Below are 21,324 nucleotides of genomic sequence, written 5' to 3' on the forward strand. Positions count from 1 at the left end.
TTTATCTTGGAGCAAAGCTAATCTTTATTGCTCCCACGAGAATTAAATAAACTGGGTAATGAAAATAGCTTTGCAAAATTATGCTACACGATTGGGATACAAACCAAGATTTAATTTGGACTTTGCTTTATGATATGACATCAAAGAGTAAAGAAACACAGAGTAATGTAACATTTATGGAAACATTGTAGAGATTTTTATTTGAAGGAAACCATGCAGCAAATACAGAATAGTTTCATAAAGATTGAAAGGGGTAAAGTCTATAATTATGTAAGAGGAAGACAAATCTTTTTTCCATTAAAAAGCAGTTCTGGTAGTTTTCTTATGATGTTTATTATTATTATTATTATTATTATTATTATTATTTTAATTAATTTATTTTTAAATTAAAGTTTAATCATCTAGCCTATTTTTTCATTTTTATGTTCCTAAATGATTTTGAAATGGACTTTTCTTCCATTATTTTTCTTTTTCTTTTTTTACCACTTTGAATTGCCATTATGTATAAAATGTGCTATATAAATTTGAATAAAATATAAACTATTTGCTCGCTTGTTCGCTTTCTATTATGAATATTAGGAGTTTATTTATATGTTTGTGTTTATTAATTTTTTTCAAAATTTAGATGCAGTATTTCTGCTCATTAAATATTTTTTTGTTAATTTTCATTCTGCCCACACAAAGTTGTGAGAAGCACATGTGGATCCTGCCCACAGTGTTGTCTATCCTGTCTCTAGTGCGCATGCGCACATGGTTGACGTGCGCTGGGCGCTGAAGAAAAAGAACAGCCGGCGCCATGCGCTTCCATCAAACTCACGGCTCGCGCTGAGACTTCACAAGTGTCAAACCATAGATGTCGCGGGAATGTGAGAGCGTCACGTTGCCCTCGGTCAAGTGGAATGAAATCGGCAGCGGCGGGCCAGGTTACAGCTTTTCTTTCAATTTCGCTTGTGGATACATGTAGTGAAGTTGCAGGCTTATACTGTAATACAGCGCTTGAAACATGGAGGGAAACTCAAGGGAAAGCGACCGTCTGGAGAGCGAGCGCCAGTACTGCGAGCTGTGCGGGAAAATGGAGAACCTGATGAAGTGCGGACGGTGTCGCAGCTCGTTCTACTGCAGCAAAGAGCACCAGAGACAGGACTGGAAGAAGCACAAACGGGTGTGCAAGGAGGCCGACAAGCAGCAGGAGCCGCCGGCTGAAGAGCGCAGCGCCGTACAGTGCAACACTTCAGAAGAGTCGAACACTTCTCAGAGTAACTCTACTGTTGCGTCACCCGGCGAAAGAATGCCAGATTTTATCAAGTCCGCTACGGGCCCTGACACCAAACCGACCGCGGACAGCTCGAAACCCAACGGACAGACGCGGTCGCCTCCTCAGAAACTGGCCACGGACTATATCGTGCCCTGCATGAACAAGCACGGCATCTGTGTGGTCGACAATTTCCTCGGTGACGAGATCGGGCGCAGTATTCTGGAGGACGTGCGGGCGCTTTACTTGACCGGCGGCTTTACAGACGGACAGCTGGTCAGTCAGAGGAGCGACTCGTCTAAGGACATTCGGGGGGATAAGATCACCTGGGTAGAGGGGAAGGAGCCGGGATGCGAGAGGATAGCGTTTCTCATGAGTCGCATGGACGATCTGATCCGACACTGTAACGGGAAACTGGGCGACTACAGGATCAATGGAAGGACGAAAGTAAGTAGAGCTGTCAGGAGAACTGTGATGCAAGGCACTTAAAGGTACGTTCAGTAATTCTGTGCTGATTAAAAAAAAGTTTTATGCAAAAAACATTAGAGATTTGAGAATATCTTTGAAAATTTATCTAAGGACGACATATATCTAGATATGGCTGTTTTTATCCTGCAATTTCCACAAGGTAGTGCCTGCTCTATCGGGCCTGCTGATGGGCTTGCCATTTAACCAACCAATCAGGTAAAGCTTTCATTATGAATATTAAAGAGTTAGTTCACCCAAAAATGAAAATTCTGTCATTTATTACTCACCCTCATGTCGTTCCACACGCGTAAGACCTTCATTCATCTTTGGAACACAAATTAAGATATTTTAGTTGAAATCCGATGGCTCCGTGAGGCCTTCATAGGGAGCAATGACATTTCCTCTCTCAAGATCCATAAAGGTACTAAAAACATATTTAAATCGTTTCATGTGAGTACAGTGGTTCAATATTAATATTATAAAGTGACGAGAATATTTTTGGTGCGCCAAAAAACCCCAAAATAACCACTTATGTAGTGATGGCCGATTTCAAAACACTGCTTCAGGAAGCTTCAGAGCGTTCAGAACGTTATGAATCAGCGTTTTCGGATCGCGTGTCAACCGGCAAACTGTTGAAATCACGTGACATTGGCGCTCCGAACCGCTGATTCGACACGCTGATTCATTGTGCTCTGAATCTTCCTGAAAGAAGTGTTTTGAAATCGGCCGTCACTTTATAAGTCGTTATTTTGTGGGGGGTTTTTTGGCGCACCAAAAATATTCTCGTCGCTTTATAATATTAATATTGAACCACTGTACTCACGTGAACTGATTTAAATATGTTTTTAGTACATAGACACTTAGAAGGTCCACAAAGGTACAATAGACGTCATTAAAATGGTCGACGTGATTACAGTGGTTCAAAGTTAATGTTATGAAGCGATGAGAATACTTTTTGCGTGCAAAAATTACTTTATTTAACAATCTCTTTCTCTTCTCTTCCCTGTCATTATCCTTACGCAGTTGCCGCAGTAAGCACAGCGAAGACTTCTGTGTTTACGTCCGAATGCCGGCTCATTATTGGCCAAAGCTGTTCACATGAGCAGCCGGAGGAGCCGACCAATAACGAGTCGGTGTTCTGACGTATAACCTGGAAGCCCTGAACGTAAACATCGTATGAGAATGACACAGAAAAGTCGTTATTTTGTTTTTTTGGCACACAAAAAGTATTCTCGTCGCTTCATAACATTAAGGTTGAACCACTGCAGTCATGTCAATGGTTTTAACAATGCCTTTGTGGACCTCATAAGTGTTGATTATAATGCTGTCTATGGACGAGACGTATACCTCTCGGTTTTCATCAAAAATACCTTAATTTGTGTTCTGAAGATGAACGAAGGTCTTACAGGTGTGGAACGACATGAGGGTGAGTAATTAATGACAGAATTTTCATTTTTGGGGGGAACTAACCCTTTGACACAAGTATAAACATACTGAGTGCACCTTTAAATTATTAAGACATTATCTGGGAAAAATATCAGGTCATTTTAAAGGCCCAGAAATTTTATAGTTACACTCATTTCTGCTTTATTTCAAGTGCAATAGCTATGAAATTAGTATCTTCTTATCTAGTAATTTTATGGAAAATCATTGGTCAAAAGGTGTGGGAACATATTTTTTGGGAATCAAGTGAAAGCCTCAGTTAAAGGGTTAGTTCACGCAAAAATGAAAATTCTGTCATTAATTACTCACCGTCATGTCATTTGACTTGATTGCTTTACATAATGAACATATTTAATTTAAGCTTTTATTCACATATAAACATTGATCAGCGAACATAAGACGGAAGATGAACAAAAGTCTTACGGGTTTGCAACGACATGAGGGTGAACTTCATTTTTGGGTGAACTAACCCTTTAACACATTAACACATGTTTTATGAATTAGGTTAAAACTAAGATCTGTGTCACTTTAGACGGAAAGACGCTTCACCTTTGACCCTCAGGGGATGCCGATATTCGCACCTGCCTTTCAATTGAAAGTGAATCTTAAGAAATATTATTCAGACGCTACATTAAAAATGAAAGCTCTTCCAGTTCTTTTTCCGATACAGAGGGTGTAAATATGTCACTGTGTATTTATCATTGAGGGCATTACTGAACTGTGATTTCATCGTAAATCTCTAGTTTCACACAACCTTCTTCACTGCATTTGTAGCAAACATGAAAATCTCCTATAATACAAATTCTGGATTAAACACATTAAAAATTCTGAATATTATGCACCATCAAGTCTCTCCCCCAGATTCAATTGTTCTTGAATTTTCTACCCCTACAAATAATGTCAGGCTGACCGTTTTTTTTTTAAACAGGAGCTTCCTGTGGAGCCACAGGCTATGTTACTGATAGTGCCTTTGTGAGTTATCCATGACCAGCATGGCTCTCATATTTCCCCAGGTCAGGGGAACGCCTGCGACCACCAGCTGCTATCAGGCGTACCCAACGCATGCACAGTGTTTGGACAAACCTCCAACCTCTGAGGGTTTAGGGAAGCCATCACCTTTTCCCTCTTGCTGTAAACACATGCACGCTTATTGTGACTTACAGGAAATTTGTAACAAGGTTAGCTTACAGTTTTGCAAGAGTTGGTACGATTATGCAAGATTATGCATACTTGAAGTGTATGTCTCATTTTATATCACACACTATGGTAAATCATTTGGATTTTTGGTTTTCAAGCTTTTTTGGCTTATTGCAGAAGGGTCTCTTATTTAAAGACAAAGACCCTAGTACTTCACTGACTGTGCCTGAGGGAGTATGCGTTCCCTTTTTTTTTTATTTTTTTTTTTAGATTCACTCCCTGCCACAGCGAGCCGTCATAGACATGCTTTCAGATCAGTCACGTACACCATTATCAGTCTGTCAATAAAAACCACAGTATTATGAAAGAGAAACATTAATGCTTTAAACATAAATGTTTCCATGGCTAAAGATAAATGCCATTATTAGCAAAAAATGTAGTTATTTGTGCTTAAAGCAAAGGCATGTGCTGTGCACAGGATGTTTAAGTGTGAATATCACAAGGCTTGATGGAAGGTGATAGCACTTCCTGTGACTGCATTTTTTTTTTTATGTCATTGTGAGTGTCGCAGATGTACGGCCGGACAATTCAGGATGCTCAGCAGGCGTATGAAAGAATCAGCTGAAGGGAAAGAGTCTGTTACATAAAACACAATGAACGGATAATATGTTTATGTTTTGTATTGATATTAAACTATAAACGAGCTTTGTGGTTGTTAAATGTCGGAGGACCAGAGGGAAAGTGTATATATATATATCTGGACTTCAGTGAGGCCGGAGATTGTGGAAGGGAAGGAGATGAGTAGAGAAAGAAGTGAGAACAGGAACAAGAGGTAATGTTTATTATGAAACAGCAGAACAGGCCTACATGACTTTGAGTAGTTTTCATTGATTTAGATGCATGTTTTGACACATTGAAATTACATAGAATTTAATTATTGTGATTCTTCTTAAAGGGTTAGTTCACCCAAAAACAAAAGTTCTGTCATTAATGACTCACCCTCATGTCATTCCAAACCCGTCAGATCTTCGTTCATCTTCGGAACACAAATTTTGATGGAATCTGTGAGATTTCTGGCCTCCAATAGACCGCAACGTTATTACCACTTTCAAGGCCCAGAAAGGTAGTAAAAGACATTGTTAAAATAGTCCATGTGACTACAGTGGTTCAACCTTAAAACAAACAAAAATAGCGACTTTATTCAACAATTTCTTCTCTTCCCTGTCAGTCTTCTACACTGTTGACGTAGTAAACAGTGCAGCACTCGACACGGTATTGGCCGGCACTGTTCACGTGAGCAGCACGATGCATGCGTGTGATGCTGACGCAGGAGCTGGCCAATAATTAGCCGGCGTTCTGATGTAGAACATGTAAGTGCTGCCTTGTGTTTTCTATCAACAGCGTAAGAGACTGACAGGGAAGAGAAAAAATAGTTTATTGCGCGCAAGTGTTCTATTTTAACAATGTCTTTACTACCTTTCTGGACCTTGAAAGTGGTAATAATGTTGCGGTCAATCAAAGGTCAGAAAGGTCTCGGATTTTATCAAAAATTTATGTTGAAAGAAAGAAGAACAAAAGTCTAAGGGTTTGGAATCAATTGATGGTGAATAATTAATGACAGAATTTGTATTTTTCATTTTCAAAAAAGAGAATTTTGTCATTTACTCACCTTCATGTCATCCAAAACCTGTGTAACTTTCTCTCTTCTGTGGAACATAAAAGATATTTTGAAAAATGTCTTTTTGTTTGTTTGTTTTTTTATAAATAAAATGGAAGGTCACCAAAACTGCTTGGTTACCAGTATTCTTAAAAATATCTTCTTTTATGTTCCGCAGAAGAAAGAAATTCATACAGGTTTGGAACAACATGATGGTGAGTAATTATAAATCCCATTAACGATTCCTGTTGGTAAAATTTTAAAATTATTATTTTAAAAACAATCATTTAAAAAAAAATATTAACAGTTTTTTAAACACACAAAAAATGTATAGTTTAGTTTTTGTCATTTTTTTTTTTATGTACCATATCTGGTGGTTCTTCATATCCATTCCATGTTTCTTGCATCGCCTTTCAGCAGCAACATCCCCTCCTAAATCTTTTATTTCATAGCAAAAGAAATACCTGAGTTGTGAATGTGAGTTTTCAGTCTGTGTTGATGCAATAAAAATGACTGTTTAACACAAAACAATGGCACGAGTTGACCAGTTTAGTCCAACTCGCAAACAAAAGACACAAATGATACTGTTCTTTTTAATGAATCAAACACATACAGCATGACCAGTGTAGCTCGATTTCCGAAACAAATGACTCTTAGGAGCCAGTTCTTTTTCGAATGCGTAATTCAATAGGATGCAGTCCGATAGTACCCTGTATAATTTACAGCATTAGCTGAGAGAGAATTTCTTCCATATCTAAGCAAAATGCACAACTAAAATGTAGCCTACTCAAAACAATCTAAATCAAATCGGGAGCTTGTGCATATGAATACAAATTGAATCAGAAAATATCATGCTTTCCTCCTCAAGCTTTTTGTGTAGTGTTTTTGTTTTATTATTGGCTATCGTTGGTCCAGGGAGTTTGCCACCTTCCGCTCGGACACCTTCTGGGTGTCAGGGTGTAGAAAGAATGTTTGCAGGAGTATAACACAATGAATTGCCAAGTGGTCATGTTTACATTACGTGACCAGAGAAGCTGGCACTGGATCAGAATGGGCTGTTTTTGAGCGTATTCTTCAGAGCATTTCATTCCCTTTGGAAAGTCCCTTCTCACAAGGAAGGATGTATAATATTTCTTTGCGTCTGCATCGACGTTTAGTTACGTGATTTTTTTTGTTTTTGTACCCTTATGTCAGGAAACCTCGCGTGCAACCAACAGGACACTTGCGAGATTGTTTTTTGAAAGTGGAAACCTGATGTGTAAAACACCTGTAGACTTCATAATGAACCATATTGAAGCCTGCTTTTATGTTTTTGGTACATATTTTAAGGCGTTTTATGAGGGTTGGTTTATATTGTACATGATTATGATGTTGTGTGTGTGTGTGCTGTTAGTTGCATGTTGTGCCCATTTTTTATCAGCAGGCGCTTATATGTATGACTTATCTCTTTGACATGTGTGCTGTCACTGCTTTTTCCTCAACGTGTTTATTAATGGTGCAGTGTGTGTCAGTCTGCCAGGGTGTCAGCGCTGGAACAGCAGTGCAGCTGCACGCTCTGCACGTAGCTGGACTATTAGAACTGTCTGTCTGGCTAAAGTCCAGCAGCTGAGGTTTATATCAGCTCTGCATTGCTCACTGGAACAGATGCAGTATCACAGAAAGGAGAAAGGACATGTTGTAAACCCAAGAGGGCCTCTTACAGGAAAAATCTTGAATCCTGGAAAGCAAATCACTGTTATGGAGATGTGTTGGAGTAAATGATGACCCCCCCAGGCATGATTAACATATTTTAGGGTGAACTAACCCTTTAATGAAAATTGTTTACTCACCCTCATGTCGTTCCAAACCCGTAATGCCTGGCTCACACTACATGAGTTTTTAAATCCTAACCGAATATGAAATCTGTTTTGCTGTTTACACACATAAGGAGAATCTTCACAGATTTTATTCTCACAATCTCAAACATGCACACACTACAAGATTTGAAATTTGTAGCGCAGCACACACTACAGGATATTATTAAGATTATCATACCCAGAAGAGCACCTCACGTGATTTTATTGGGTAGTGGATGTAAACATATTCGTCACTGACATAAACAGGTATGTTTACACCCACGTAGAAGGTGACGTTCTTGGGACCTTGTGCAACGTTCCCTAAAAGTTCTCTAAAATTGACAAAAATTACGAACCTTTACAGAACATTCGGGACGTTCCTAAAATGTCCTCTTTTGGTAATGAAAGTGCTGCAGTTCAAGGTTCCTTATATGAGTTTAGGGGGGAGTTCCATTTTGGTTATTTTATGGTCAAAAAAGAAAGTTACAAAGAGAACATTTGGGACATTAACAGAATGTTCCCACACGGTCCTCTATTGGTCATTTAATAATGTTCCTGATATGAGTTTGGGGTGGGGGGGGGACGGACGGACGTTCTTTTTTTTTTTTTTTTTTTTTTTTTTTTTTTTTTTTGGTTATTTTATGGTCGCGCGAGAATGTTACAAAGAGGACATTTGGGAAGTTATCAGAACGTCCTATAGTAATAGTCCCCTAAACATTCCCAGAACGTCCTGAATGTTCCCTGAAGGTCCGCCAAATAACGTTCCCCAAACCTTAAAAGAACTCCACATCGTGACTGTCTCTGAACGTTCTGGGAACGTTACTAGGTGACAGGGAACCTTAGATTAATGTTAGAATAAAGTTATACAAACCAAAAACTAATGTTCTGGGAATGTTAATGTTAGAATAACGTTATGAGAACGTTAGATTAACTTTAGAATAACTTCAGAATAACGTTATATGAACCAAAAGCTAACGTTTTGGGAATGTTAGATTAACTTTAGAATATTGTTATACAAACCAAAAACTAACATTCTGGGAATGTTAGATTAACGTTAGAATAACGTTCTGGGAACGTTAGATTAACCTTAGAATAACGTTCTGGGAACGTCAGATTAACTTTAGAATAACGTTTTGGGAACGTTAGATTAACGTTAGAATAATGTTTTGTGAGCCAAAAACAAACGTTCTGGGAGCATTAGAATAACATTATACAAACCAAAAACTAACGTTCTAGGAATGTTAGATTAACGTTAGAATAACGTTCTGGGAACCAAAAACTAATGTTCTGGGAATGGGTAAATAAAATCTGTACTGGTGGGTTTCTGCAGGAAATTTAAGCATGCAGCCATTCGTCTTTGCGCCATTACGTCACATCTGCAAACAGAAAGGAAGGAGTCCCAGCTAGTAGACTATGCATATAGGGTGCTGCTGGTAGCGGATCATTTATAGCCTTTTCTCACAGCAGCTGAAATAATTAAACTTATCATTTTGATGGCGGATTGTAATCCAGAAAGGTCCAAATGACAATCATCAGTGACACCTGGAGATTCACCCGTAGTCAAAAGCAAAAGACTTCAGACTGCGGAGTGGAGTGATCTACAGGTAACGCTAATACACACTAAATACACAGTCACGCAATGCTGATGTTGTTAAGGTTAACAATTTGAGAACAAAGTATTACAACAATAATAATTTGCAAGGTTTGATGTGATATGAGCTAAGCAATCATTATATTTAATCACCATTGGCAGTGCGATTTATTGTAGGCTAATGCTTTTTCCTCAGTTGGTCAGAACAAAAGTGGCAGACATGTTACTTACTTCAGACAGTTTCTGCTGAAAATTCTTATTTTGATCACACTTCCAAGACGCTGAATATGTGATTCTGAAGTACGGTATCCACCGATGTGTTGACTGATAGCAAACATTAGATTTGTCCGTGCTGAGGAGCCGTGCCGAAGCATAACCCACGTAAAGATGATAATTCCACTTATAACTGCAGTTGCAGGTTTTAAACAGAGATGGCGACAAAAAGGCAAAACTTACGGACGGCAGCTTTAAGAAGACTTTCCTGGCTAACGATAAAAACAAATGAAAAAAGAAATGTGAAGTCCGCACACTGAAAATAACTGCTCCAATAAATAATTTCTTAAATAATGCAACGTTTCGACCAAACGGGTCCCTCATCAGGCACCTCAAGACCTGTTTGGTCGAAACGTTGCATTATTTACTCTCTAACCATAAGCAAAAAAGCAGCATAAATATTCTGTTCCACAAAAGAAAGAAAGTCCTACAGGTTTGGAATGACATTATGTTGAGTAAATGATGACAGAATTGTAATTTTTGAGTGTTTGTCATGTGATATGTATATGTTTTGCACTGCAGATCCTTTTTTATGACAATAAACCAACTCTGAATTTTTCTAGTGATGTTTAACAAAGCAGTTGCCACATACAAATTACTACAAAACAACAACAGCAACAAAAAAACAATTTTACTACTATTGGCTAATGGAATCAATAACATTCTTCTTTTGCTGTGAATACTGGGGAATATTGACAATCTAATAAATATATAGATAGCAGGCGCAGCTGTTTGTGCAAACAGCATCACATCCAGGTGTGTCTGAGACATTGAAACTGGAATACACACGCATTGACGCTCTGATTGAAGTGCTCTTTGTGTTGTAGGACTATGGCATCCCCTCAGTCTCCTTCACCCTCCTTCCCGGTCACGGATCTTTGCAGGTGATGATGGGAGAGTGGCGGCATGGCATCCTGACGCAAGACCCGTTGCGTGATGTTGATGCGTGCCGTCCGCACCCACCCCTCCTCACCTGGTTGTTTTTTCAGCCCAGCATGCCCTGCTTACTCTCTGACGCAGTTGGCTCTCACACTCACCCCCACCTGAATGATTGAAGCGCCGTTGAGCGATTTCACCCTTATCTGCTCCGGCCCATTCACGTTGGGGGCTCGCGGATTGCGTCAATGCCCTCAGCTCGCTTTTTTGTCCTGGCTTGTCTTTCTTTCCTTCTTCCCCATATCTCATTCTCCCACTGGTTTAAGCGCACACTTGCTCGCCCTCCCTTCGTCTTTATTTACGTTGTCCTTCGCTTTTGCACCTGCCGCCAGGGAAAACAGTTCAGTTGAAATGTCGTCACATGTATTGTGATCCGTTGTGCATTGCGTGCCATTGCAGGCTGCAGGACTTGGCTGGAAAGGTCACTTTAAAAGCCTTTTAAAGAAGTCGAGGTGCGAAGGTTATTGAAAACTAGGGGTGGGTGATATGACCAAAATCTTATATATCACGATATGAGTAAGTTTATTTCACGATACTGATATATATCACAATATTGTTATTTTTGCTTTAAAGGGTTAGTTCACCCAAAAATGAAAATTCTGTCATCATTTGCTCATCCTCATGTCGTCACAATCCCGTAAGACTTTCTTTCATCTTTGGAACGCAAATGAAGATCTTTTTGATGAAATGTCCCTCCATTGACAGCTACACAACTGACACTTTGACTATTCAAAATGTTCATAAAGAGATCGTTAAACTAATCCATATGAATTGAGCGGTTTACTACAAATTTTCTGAGGAGATTCGATCGCTTTATATGATGAACAGACTGAATTTAGGCTTTTATTCACATAAAGCTCAAGCATGTTTGCTTGACATGCGAGAACTAATGACGTTAATTTTCGTGCATTTGGTTGAGCTTCTGCTTATGTTCGCTGATCAAGGTTTAAATGTGAATAAAAGCCTAAATTCAATCTATTTGTTATATAAAGTGATCGAGTCTCTTTAGAAAATTTTTGAACAGCTCTAAACGGCTCAATTCATATGGATTAGTTTTACGATCTCTTTACAAACTTTTTGAAGCGTCAAAGTGGTAGTGATACCATTAAATTAAATATACATTCATTCTTATTAAAGTTACAAAAGCGATTCAGTCAAGAGCAGTGAGATTGTTTGATTAACATTAAAGGGTTAGTTCACCCAAAAATTAAAATTCTGTCATTTATTACTCACCCTCATGTCATTCCACACCCGTAAGACCTTCGTTAATCTTCGGGACACAAATTAAGATATTTTAGTTAAAATCCGATGGCTCCGTGAGGCCTTCATAGGGAGCAATGACATTTCCTCTCTCAAGATCCATAAAGGTACTAAAAACATATTTAAATCGGTTCATGTGAGTACAGTGGTTCAATATTAATATTATAAAGCAACGAGAATATTTTTGGTTCGCCAAAAAAACCAAAATAACGACTTATTTAGTGATGACCGATTTCAAAACAATGCTTCAGGAAGCTTTGGAGCGCAATGAATCAGTGTATCGAATCTGCTGTTCGGAGTGTTACTGACAGACTGGTAAGAGAGGTGCTGCAACATTGTAAAATATGTAAATAATGTGTATTTTGAACATTCAAACATTATTCTAGACCCCAAAAACAAATTTGAGACTTTATAAAAGGGCACAATATGCCTCTTTAACAGAAAGAATTCTTACAATAGTCATCGTCTTGCTGACTGGCCCAACTTTGGCCTTTCTGTGACTCCTGCATTCTCCGTCTTCCACTTGAAATGAGTGATTTATACTCAGCCACACCCCAGCACCGCTAACGGCTATGTTGCTGGGAAAAAGGTCCTCATGTACAGTCATTTTCAGATTTGTTCCCAGCATGTGTTGCTTTCCTCAGCTGTCACTTTTTCTCCTGGAATGATGACGCTCTTTCACTGGAAATCTAATATCAAATTATAGGCCTCAGGAAGCTGGGGAGGAGAGATGTTAAGGGGGGGCACGAACTGCTGTTAGCAGCTCTGTGTGCTTGTGTTCTTCTGAGTGAAAGGGTGTGTATGTTTTTGGGTCTAACGGTTCAGATTTCTCAAGAGCTCAGTTTGTATCACAGTTCTGACATCTGACTGTTTCAGTAAATACTTTACGTGTTGCTTTTTGGGAGGTACGTTTTGGATACTGATATTTAAACACTGTGATTAGCTGGTACCAATCTGATTTCTGAAATTTCTTTTTCAAATAATAACAAAAAATATATGCTGCCAAATTACTGCCAAAAAATGAGATTGTTTTGTCACCATATTAGTTATAGGGCTGATATTGGTTATTTATTTATCTAATTAATTATATTTGCCATTTGCCATCATCAGGCACTAATACATGACTTTTTAACCAGTACCCCAGAAGAATCACAAGGATTGGTATCGGGCTGATTAAGCATTTTTTTTTAAGCATCGGTATCAACTATCCTAAGGCCATTCCTTTATTTTATGTCTGCTGTCACACAGGTGTCGAGCAGTAGGTGGCGGTATATGCGCCTTAATGTGGATTTGCCAACTGCCATTAAATAGAAAAGTAGCTCAATTTTTTCTGCATGGACTAGAAGCAGCTCAAATGTGCGTGAGTGATGTGCGAGAACCAATGAGGTCTGTTCTAGCGCGTCACGCGCATGTTGGAACTTCCTTGTTTAGCATATTTGATGCGCACTTTAGTAACGAACACATTTTATATTATACAGTGCACAGCATAAATGAGTACACCCCCTCTGAACAAAAGATGTGTTTTCTTTATGATCACTATTACAATTCATGGAAAGATGGCAAAACTAAAATGTATTAAACTTATACGTAATAAAAACTGAGAAATATGTCATTAATAGCCATAAAATAAGTAAATTAGCCAATTTTGTTTAAATTAAGGATTGGAGAAATGAGTAGACCCTAGATTTAATTCAACAAATGTATAAAATTCTAGTACTTAGTATGCCCTCCATAATTTTGAATATACTGCTCTGACCCTTCTTGGCACGGAGTGTCTACAAGTTCATCACAAATTGTCACATCTGTCCTGTTTTACTCCTGGATGATGATCTCCTTAAATTCCCTGGGGCCGTATTCACAAAACATTTTATCTTACCACTAAGAGTTCTCCTAAATAGCAGTAAAAGTTCTTAGCTAAGAGTTTTCTCTTAAAACATATTCACAAAGCTGCTGAGACAAACTTTTACTAAGGAATAGACTGAAGTCTTAAGCTAAGAGTAAGGGCGGGGTTGACCTCGTTGCTATGGAGTATACACACAGTGATTGGCTGATGGGGAGGAGTCAGTGATTTAATCATAGAAATATTGTAGAATGAGGTGTCATGTTTCCATATTAAAATAATGGTTTTAAAATACAAATGTTGCCACAGTCAAAATAAAATGTTGCCTTATTGTTGCCATAAAGGTTTTAAAATAGGCTAATTGTCACTAATTAAACTAGTATATACGGTTAATTGTCCGCCTCTTGGATGTCTTCATCTCAAGAGAATGCAGAATTCAAGCGACAAATTACGTTTTATAAACAAAGTTTGGGAGAAACGCATTCGAACAATCTTTCTAATCAGCTCGAGAGGAAGAATATATACACAGACGAGAGCCGACTCGCCTAGAGTTACTTCTACAGTTTTCTGCATCCCTCCGCCACCCCGCTTCTCACTCTTGGCTGGGGATATGGGGAGAACTTTGGGTTTCGGCTAAATTCCAAGCTCAGAGCCCTCCATCCCCTTGGACAGCACACCAAATACGCTTATTATATATATATTTTTTATCTATTCAATCATTTGTAAGTGTGAAACCTTTGCCACAGGTAATCAGACAATATTTATTTATTTGTTAAAGATTTTTTTTGGCGTCTCATTGTAGATTCAAATCTATAAATCAAAATGTATTGCATTTATGAAGAAAAGGTTCAGCACCCAAGGCTCTATCGCTATTGCCTCAATAGTGTCAGTGACTTAAAAAAATGTAGGACTCCTAAAATTAGGACTGACACACCCATTATTTTTAAGAGTTTCTCCTAAATCGGCAAGTTAGGAGCTACTTTTAGCCTTAAGATGTTTTGTGAACACGGCCCCAGATCTTTAGGCCCCCTCAACTCATCTCTACAGAATCCCCCACAGGTGCTCAAGAGTGTTAAGACTGAGTGTAATACATGTCCACAGAAGGTTTTTTACCTTGGGAGAATGCATATCCTCATTGTCATGTTGAAAAAAATGCCCAACAATGCAGGAAATGAGGAAAGGGTAACATCTTCTGTTTCAAGTTTGTGTATTAAATTACACAGTGGTGTGGGAATTCATGACAGCATTGATAAAGCACAACTCTCTCACATCTTCAGCACTCATACATCCCTATATAAGAGCTTTTCTACCACTGAACTTTACTGTGGGAACCAAGCACTTCTCACTGTACTCCTCCTCTAGCAACACCATAACATTTTGGATGTTGTTAGATCCAAAATGATTGATTTGGTCTCATGAGACCAGAGTATTGATTCCTAAAATCTATATTTTGTAAATATGGGCTTTGGAAATGGCTAACTGACTTTATTGTGCTTTGGCTACAGTAGGTAGTTCCAGTGACAACAACAACCATGCATGTCATTTCTGCAGGTTGCATCTTACTCTGTGAGATAAACAGTCACTCTTTTCATAGCTTTTGCTGGCTCTGAGACACTCGCTTGGTATTTCTCCTGCTCTTTGTGTAGCAAAAAAATTCCTCATCACTAAATGAAAGCTTAAAATGAAGGCCTGATTATTTTAGGGGCCTTGTCTCTAGTCCATTGTTTTTGAATTTTTCCTGACTGAGTAATTGAGTAATTGCTGACTTTCATAAGTTTCAGAGGGGGTGTATTCATTTATGCTGTGCACTGTACATAGATTTTATCTTTTGCTATGTAAATGTGTCTTTAATATATATATATATATATATATATATATATATATATATATATATAGTACAGTCCAAAAGTTTGGAACCACTAAGATTTTTAATGTTTTTAAAAGAAGTTTCGTCTGCTCACCAAGGCTACATTTATTTAATTAAAAATACAGTAAAAAACAGTAATATTGTGAAATATTATTACAATTTAAAATAACTGTTTTCTATTTGAATATATTTGACAAAGTAATTTATTCCTGTGATGGCAAAGCTGAATTTTCAGCATCATTACTCCAGTCTTCAGTGTCACATGATCCTTCAGAAATCATTCTAATATGCTGATCTGCTGCTCAAGAAACATTTAATGTGTACAATTGTACAAAATATTTGTGTACAATATTTTATTTCAGGATTATTTGATGAATAGAAAGTTCAAAAGAACAGTGTTTATCTGAAATCTAATCTTTTGTAACATTATAAATGTCTTTACTGCCACTTTTGATTGATTTAATGCATCCTTGCTGAATAAAAGTATTCATTTCTTTAATTTCTTTTCAAAAAAATAAATATAAAAATTCTTACTGACCCCAAACTTTTGAACGGTAGTGTATAATGCTACAGAAGCTTTGTATTTCAGATAAATGCTGTTCTTTTGAACTTTCTATTCATCAAGGAATCCTGAAAAAATTTTAAAAAACTGTTTATTGAGCAGCAAATCAGCACATTAGAATGATTTCTGAAGGATCATGTGACACTGAAGACTGGAGTAACGATGCTGAAAATTCAGCTTTGCATCACAGGAATAAATTACTTTGTCAAATATATTTAAATAGTACACAGTTATTTTCAATTGTAATAATATTTCACAATATTACTGTTTTTTACTGTATTTTTAATTAAATAAATGTAGCCTTGGTGAGCAGACGAAACTTCTTTTAAAAACATTATTTTATGTGTTAATATGTGTATTTATACTGTTTATCTATCCCTCAATTCCTTCTACAAATGTTTATTAATTGTGCATGTTTTTTTTTATGTCTTTTAAAATTCTTAAATGCTGACATGGCATAAAACAAGTAAATAAATAAAAGTTTTTTTTTTTTTTTTTCATGGGAACCATTTCACCTCTATGTATGCAAGTATTGCAAAGAATGTTTGAAGAGATTGTTGTTTTTCAGCCATAAAAAAATTACAACCCCGCCCCACCCCGCCTTCCCCAGACAGGCCTAACACACACACACACACACACACACATGTGCTGAGAGTCAGTGGAAAACACACTGATATCGTGTCAGTGGGGAGGACGTCTCAGTCCCTTTGACATTATGCTGTAGGGTTAGGGTTCGAGGGTTAAGTTAAGGCCTGAAAATTCCCTGCTGGGCTAGTGCTGCTTATAAATAGAGTGTTAGGTCACGAACTATCATTGAAATGATCAGATTCAGGAGCCTACGTGCAGAAGTGGGTGAAAAAGAAGGCAAAAGGCGAGTTCCCGGAGGGGATCGATATCAGAGAGCCATTCTGACTGTTTTTTCAGTTCACAGAAACACGGCTCACAGTATTAGCCCAAAGGTTTCTGATATTTAAGTGTGCTTGTTTGAAACGTTTTGTTAATGATTTAAAAGTGAACGTTGGCATTAGTCACGTTTTTGTTTAAAGTTTGACATGTTTTTTTACTTGGAGAGGAATATTCTTCAATCTTTAAACTTATTTTTAAGCTTCTAATTATAAGGAAGTACATGTTTACTCCAGAAATGTAGTTTAACAGAGTCATATGCAGGTCACTTGGACTGATGAACTGATGTTCTATTTTTATGAGCTCTCCTTTGTAACACTGTCCAGTTTACTCCTAACGGATGTGTCGGTGTGCACAAATACATTTACACTGCTATTTTCTTCTTTGTGATTAATTAACACTTTCCATGTAAACTCGGAGACCAAAATAAAAGGGGCAAAGGAAGAGTAGGAAAGGAAAAACCTCAGCAAAGGAAAGACTTCAGCAATGGCTTCATTGTTCCCTCAGCCTCATAACCCAGATTCAACAAGATTAAAAGATATAATCATCACAGGGCTGAGAATATCACAGTTATCACCTTATTTTGAATCATGTAGTTGTGTGCTGTGGTATCGTACAGTATCTGAATAGTATTCAGTGGTCTGAACTGCATTACACAAATACGGGGTAACAGTGAATCTCCTGAAGAATGTATCTTGATCATATTTCACTTCAAAAGCAAAAATCACATAATATTTTGCATACGCTGTTTTTTAGTACCCGATTTTTTTTTTCCTTTCGTCATCTGTGATATATCTGTAATATGAATGTTTTATTTTAGTTTACTTTATACTTTAGTAATTCTCATTATTCTCGATGTAAATGTAAAATCAACCAGAGCACGATGATTTGTTTTTAATTAAAGTCCTCCTGTGGTGAAAATCAAGTTTTTAATATTGTTTATATGTGGTGTTTTTAATATGCTTTAAGACAAACCATGTGCAAATTCAAGTCAACACCATTGCCGAGTATTTTCTCTTTAAAACCACAACGAACCAAAGAGTTTCAAAAACGCTGTTTGAAATTGCTGATGTTTTCTACGTCACAAACTACCTTGTAACCAATCATGTCAACGTGCCAGCGGGCTTTAGCATATCATTAACCCTTAAATGCATGACTGTTTCGCCAATCATTCTTACATATTCGGGTCTTTATCGACCCGGATCTATATCTAACACGGAAGGATCTCTACCTGTCGCAATAATATAAAACTCCTCTGATATTAGAGTAACAATTACAGAAGAATAAAATAAACATATTTTGTTACCTTTTGGAGCTTGAAAGGGCTCCGTTTGAGCAGATGTTTTATGCCATCATCACTGTCCTAGTCAGAGCTCATTTCCCAGTAAATTTCCTACATGCATCAGGTCACGAATATGAGCCCATTCGCGATCTCAAACATATTCTCAAAACTCTATAATTTTCAACATCTTCAAAATCAATATTTTGATCGCTAACAGCTTCGCTAACAGTCATATTTGATTGCGTTCAGTACTCGCTCTGCAGTAAATCGCTGAGCCATTTCATGTTTTTCTTATTATTTCGTTTTCTGTCTGAATGAGTCGTTACTTCAGCATTGTGTATCAGACATTGCCACCTTGTGGAATAAAGGTGAATTGGACTTATTTCGTCATCTAAGATTCAATTATTGTTGTGAAGAAAAAATATATGTACACTCATACACACTTCGGGTCGTTAGCGACCCTATACAATTTTTACAAAAAATGAATACAAAAATAGGCATTCTTTTATAATTTTATGATTTTTTTCTTGTTATATTCTTTATAATGAATTGATTGAGGAATACCAAGAAGGTTGATGTCTAACTTTAAAAAATAAACGAGGAGGAGGGTAGTGAATGATGTCCCGGGTCACTAAAGACCCGAGGTATGCATTTAAGGGTTAACTATGACTGATCTGAAGCAGGGGAGTCTCGAGAAGGTTATCCCGGTATATTTTTCTGTTGATATGAAAAATCGGGTAGATTTTGCAATATAGTGGGTGCATGATGTATATTACGATGTTATGATGAATATGCCTTTCTCCATTGACGTTCTAAGGTGTTCAAAGCGTTTGTGTAACATTAGCAACACATTATTAGCTGTTTGATAACGTTGTCAAGCAAAAAGCTTATTATATTAATTACCGTTAATGTGTCCAACGTTGTAAAAAGCGATACCATTGTGCAGCTTTAACTTCAGTAAGTTGACCGAGTGGATCACTGAGCCCGTGCAAGTGAGTGGAGGTGGGGCTAATTAGCATATTCATAGATCTGTGTATACTAAATGAAGCAAGGGTGTCGAGTTACATTCAAGCTATTTTAAGGCATGATTTTTTTTTTTTTTTTTTTTTCCCCACAGGAAAAAAATATTTGTCATTTTGGTGTTCAAAGATGAGTTTTAAGTATAAAATTATTGACTACAGGGGGACTTTAAGCATATATTAAAGGCAGTACACGAAATGCTATGGTGAATAAACGCTTTGCAATTTATAATTTTTTCATACTTTGCTCATATAAAAAGTTTTATACCTGAAAACATGATTATGCACTCACTGGAATTTAGAAAATAATAGAATTGTACATAAAGTGGTTCCCATACATAGCCATTATTATTATTATTATTATTACAAATAAAACTACAGATTTTTCTTTCATTACAGTAATAAGAATAATAGAAAAAAGTTTAAAGGGTTAGTTCACCCAAAAATGAAAATAATGTCATTAATTACTCACCCTCATGTCGCTCTACACCCATAAGACCCTGTTCATCTTCAGAACACAAATTAAGATATTTTTGTTGAAATCCGATGGCTCAGTGACGCCTCCATTGAGAGCAAAGCCATTCAAACTCTCAAGGTCCATAAAGGTACTAAAAACATATTTGAAACAGTTCTTGTGAGTACAGTGGTTCTACCTTAATATTATAAAGCGACAAAAATACTTTTTGAGCGCCAAAAAAACCAAAATAATGACTTTTCAATAATATCTATATAGGCCGATTTCATGAACGAAAGTCTTACAGCTGTAGAACGACATGAGGGTGAGTAATGACATTATATTAATTTTTGGGCGAACTAACCCTTTAATTGTCATGAAAATGCCACACTGCAAAATTGTCCTAATAATATGCTAGAAATATTATCTTGACAGTCTTTTATGAGATTCTTGTTAAAAAATAAAATTAAAAAATATATTATAAATAAAATAATAGATTTAAAAAATATGAATAAAACTATAAATATGCTTTAGGAAAATATGATCTTGTGATGGGGGGGAAAAAAACAATAGAAATCTTCATTTAACAGTGTCTTCTTGTAGAGAGACTGTGCTGCATCCAACCACTGTGAAGGGTCTGTCGTCATATGTTCTTTTGATTGGCTATTTTGGCCAATTACTAAAACAACCCATTTTTCCTTCCAGGCAATGGTGGCGTGTTACCCTGGCGACGGGACAGGATATGTACGGCATGTGGATAACCCTAACGGAGATGGGAGATGTGTCACATGCATATATTACCTGAATAAAGACTGGGATGCCAAGGTAGGAGTTTTTTTTCCCCCCCAGCCAGTGAACTTGTATACATTCTGTAGCTTGTAAAGCCGCATGAGATTTGTTTAAGCTCTTCTCTGTTTGTTTAGGTTTCTTATCTGATGTAGACTGCTCAAACTTGCATCAGAGCTTGCATTTAATTCAATGGAAATTCAAAACCAACCTTGTGTGGAAATTTTGCTGTTGGTACTTTATATAACTAGGCCACACAAGAGACTGTTTATGTGCTGTTATTAGAGGTCTGCAAGAACAGTGAAGTTTATGTTGGGTTTGTAAAATAACCAAAAAATAAGCTTAAGAAAATATTTAGTGTCTAAATTTTACAAATTGGTACATTGTACTGCAAAATAATGGCATGAAAACTTTTCTAATGAGTTGACCATGTGCGCACCACACAAATAACTCTTATGTGACCAGTGTAGCCCTATTCTTGAAATAAAGAACTCCTATAAAATGGTTCTTTGTAGTGAATCAAAAACACATTTGCACAAAGATTCAGATTCAGTATTCTTCAGAATGAACAAAAACTCAGTATACTACGCAAACCTGCAATAATTAAATGTCTCACTTTATTATTTATAAGTCTTTGCTGCTGACCTTCGATGATCCAATTCAACCATACTAAGCAAAAATGACTTAAGATAAACATCACATTTATTTATTTATTGCTGAAGTAAGAGTGTTTGAGTGAACTTTCTTGCACCCTATTCT

At 37.1% G+C, this 21,324-nt stretch overlaps 1 protein-coding gene across 2 annotated transcripts in view; it reads left to right on the forward strand.

The window, feature by feature from the left end:
- Positions 1-728: 728 nt before the first annotated feature.
- egln1b (egl-9 family hypoxia-inducible factor 1b) overlaps positions 729-21,324 on the forward strand; it is a 28,376-nt gene continuing 7,780 nt past the window's right edge. Inside the window, exons 1-3 of one of the 2 annotated variants that reach the window (XM_048172027.1) lie at positions 729-1,699; positions 4,177-4,341; positions 20,485-20,604. In XM_048172027.1, the coding sequence (XP_048027984.1) occupies positions 1,004-1,699; positions 4,177-4,341; positions 20,485-20,604 (981 nt within the window). In that variant the 5' untranslated portion in view covers positions 729-1,003. The remainder of the gene's footprint in view (positions 1,700-4,176; positions 4,342-20,484; positions 20,605-21,324) is intronic. The other variant, XM_048172028.1, reaches the window with a different exon arrangement.

Source organism: Megalobrama amblycephala, linkage group LG21 (assembly GCF_018812025.1).
Source record: "Megalobrama amblycephala isolate DHTTF-2021 linkage group LG21, ASM1881202v1, whole genome shotgun sequence".
Taxonomy (NCBI): domain Eukaryota; kingdom Metazoa; phylum Chordata; class Actinopteri; order Cypriniformes; family Xenocyprididae; genus Megalobrama; species Megalobrama amblycephala.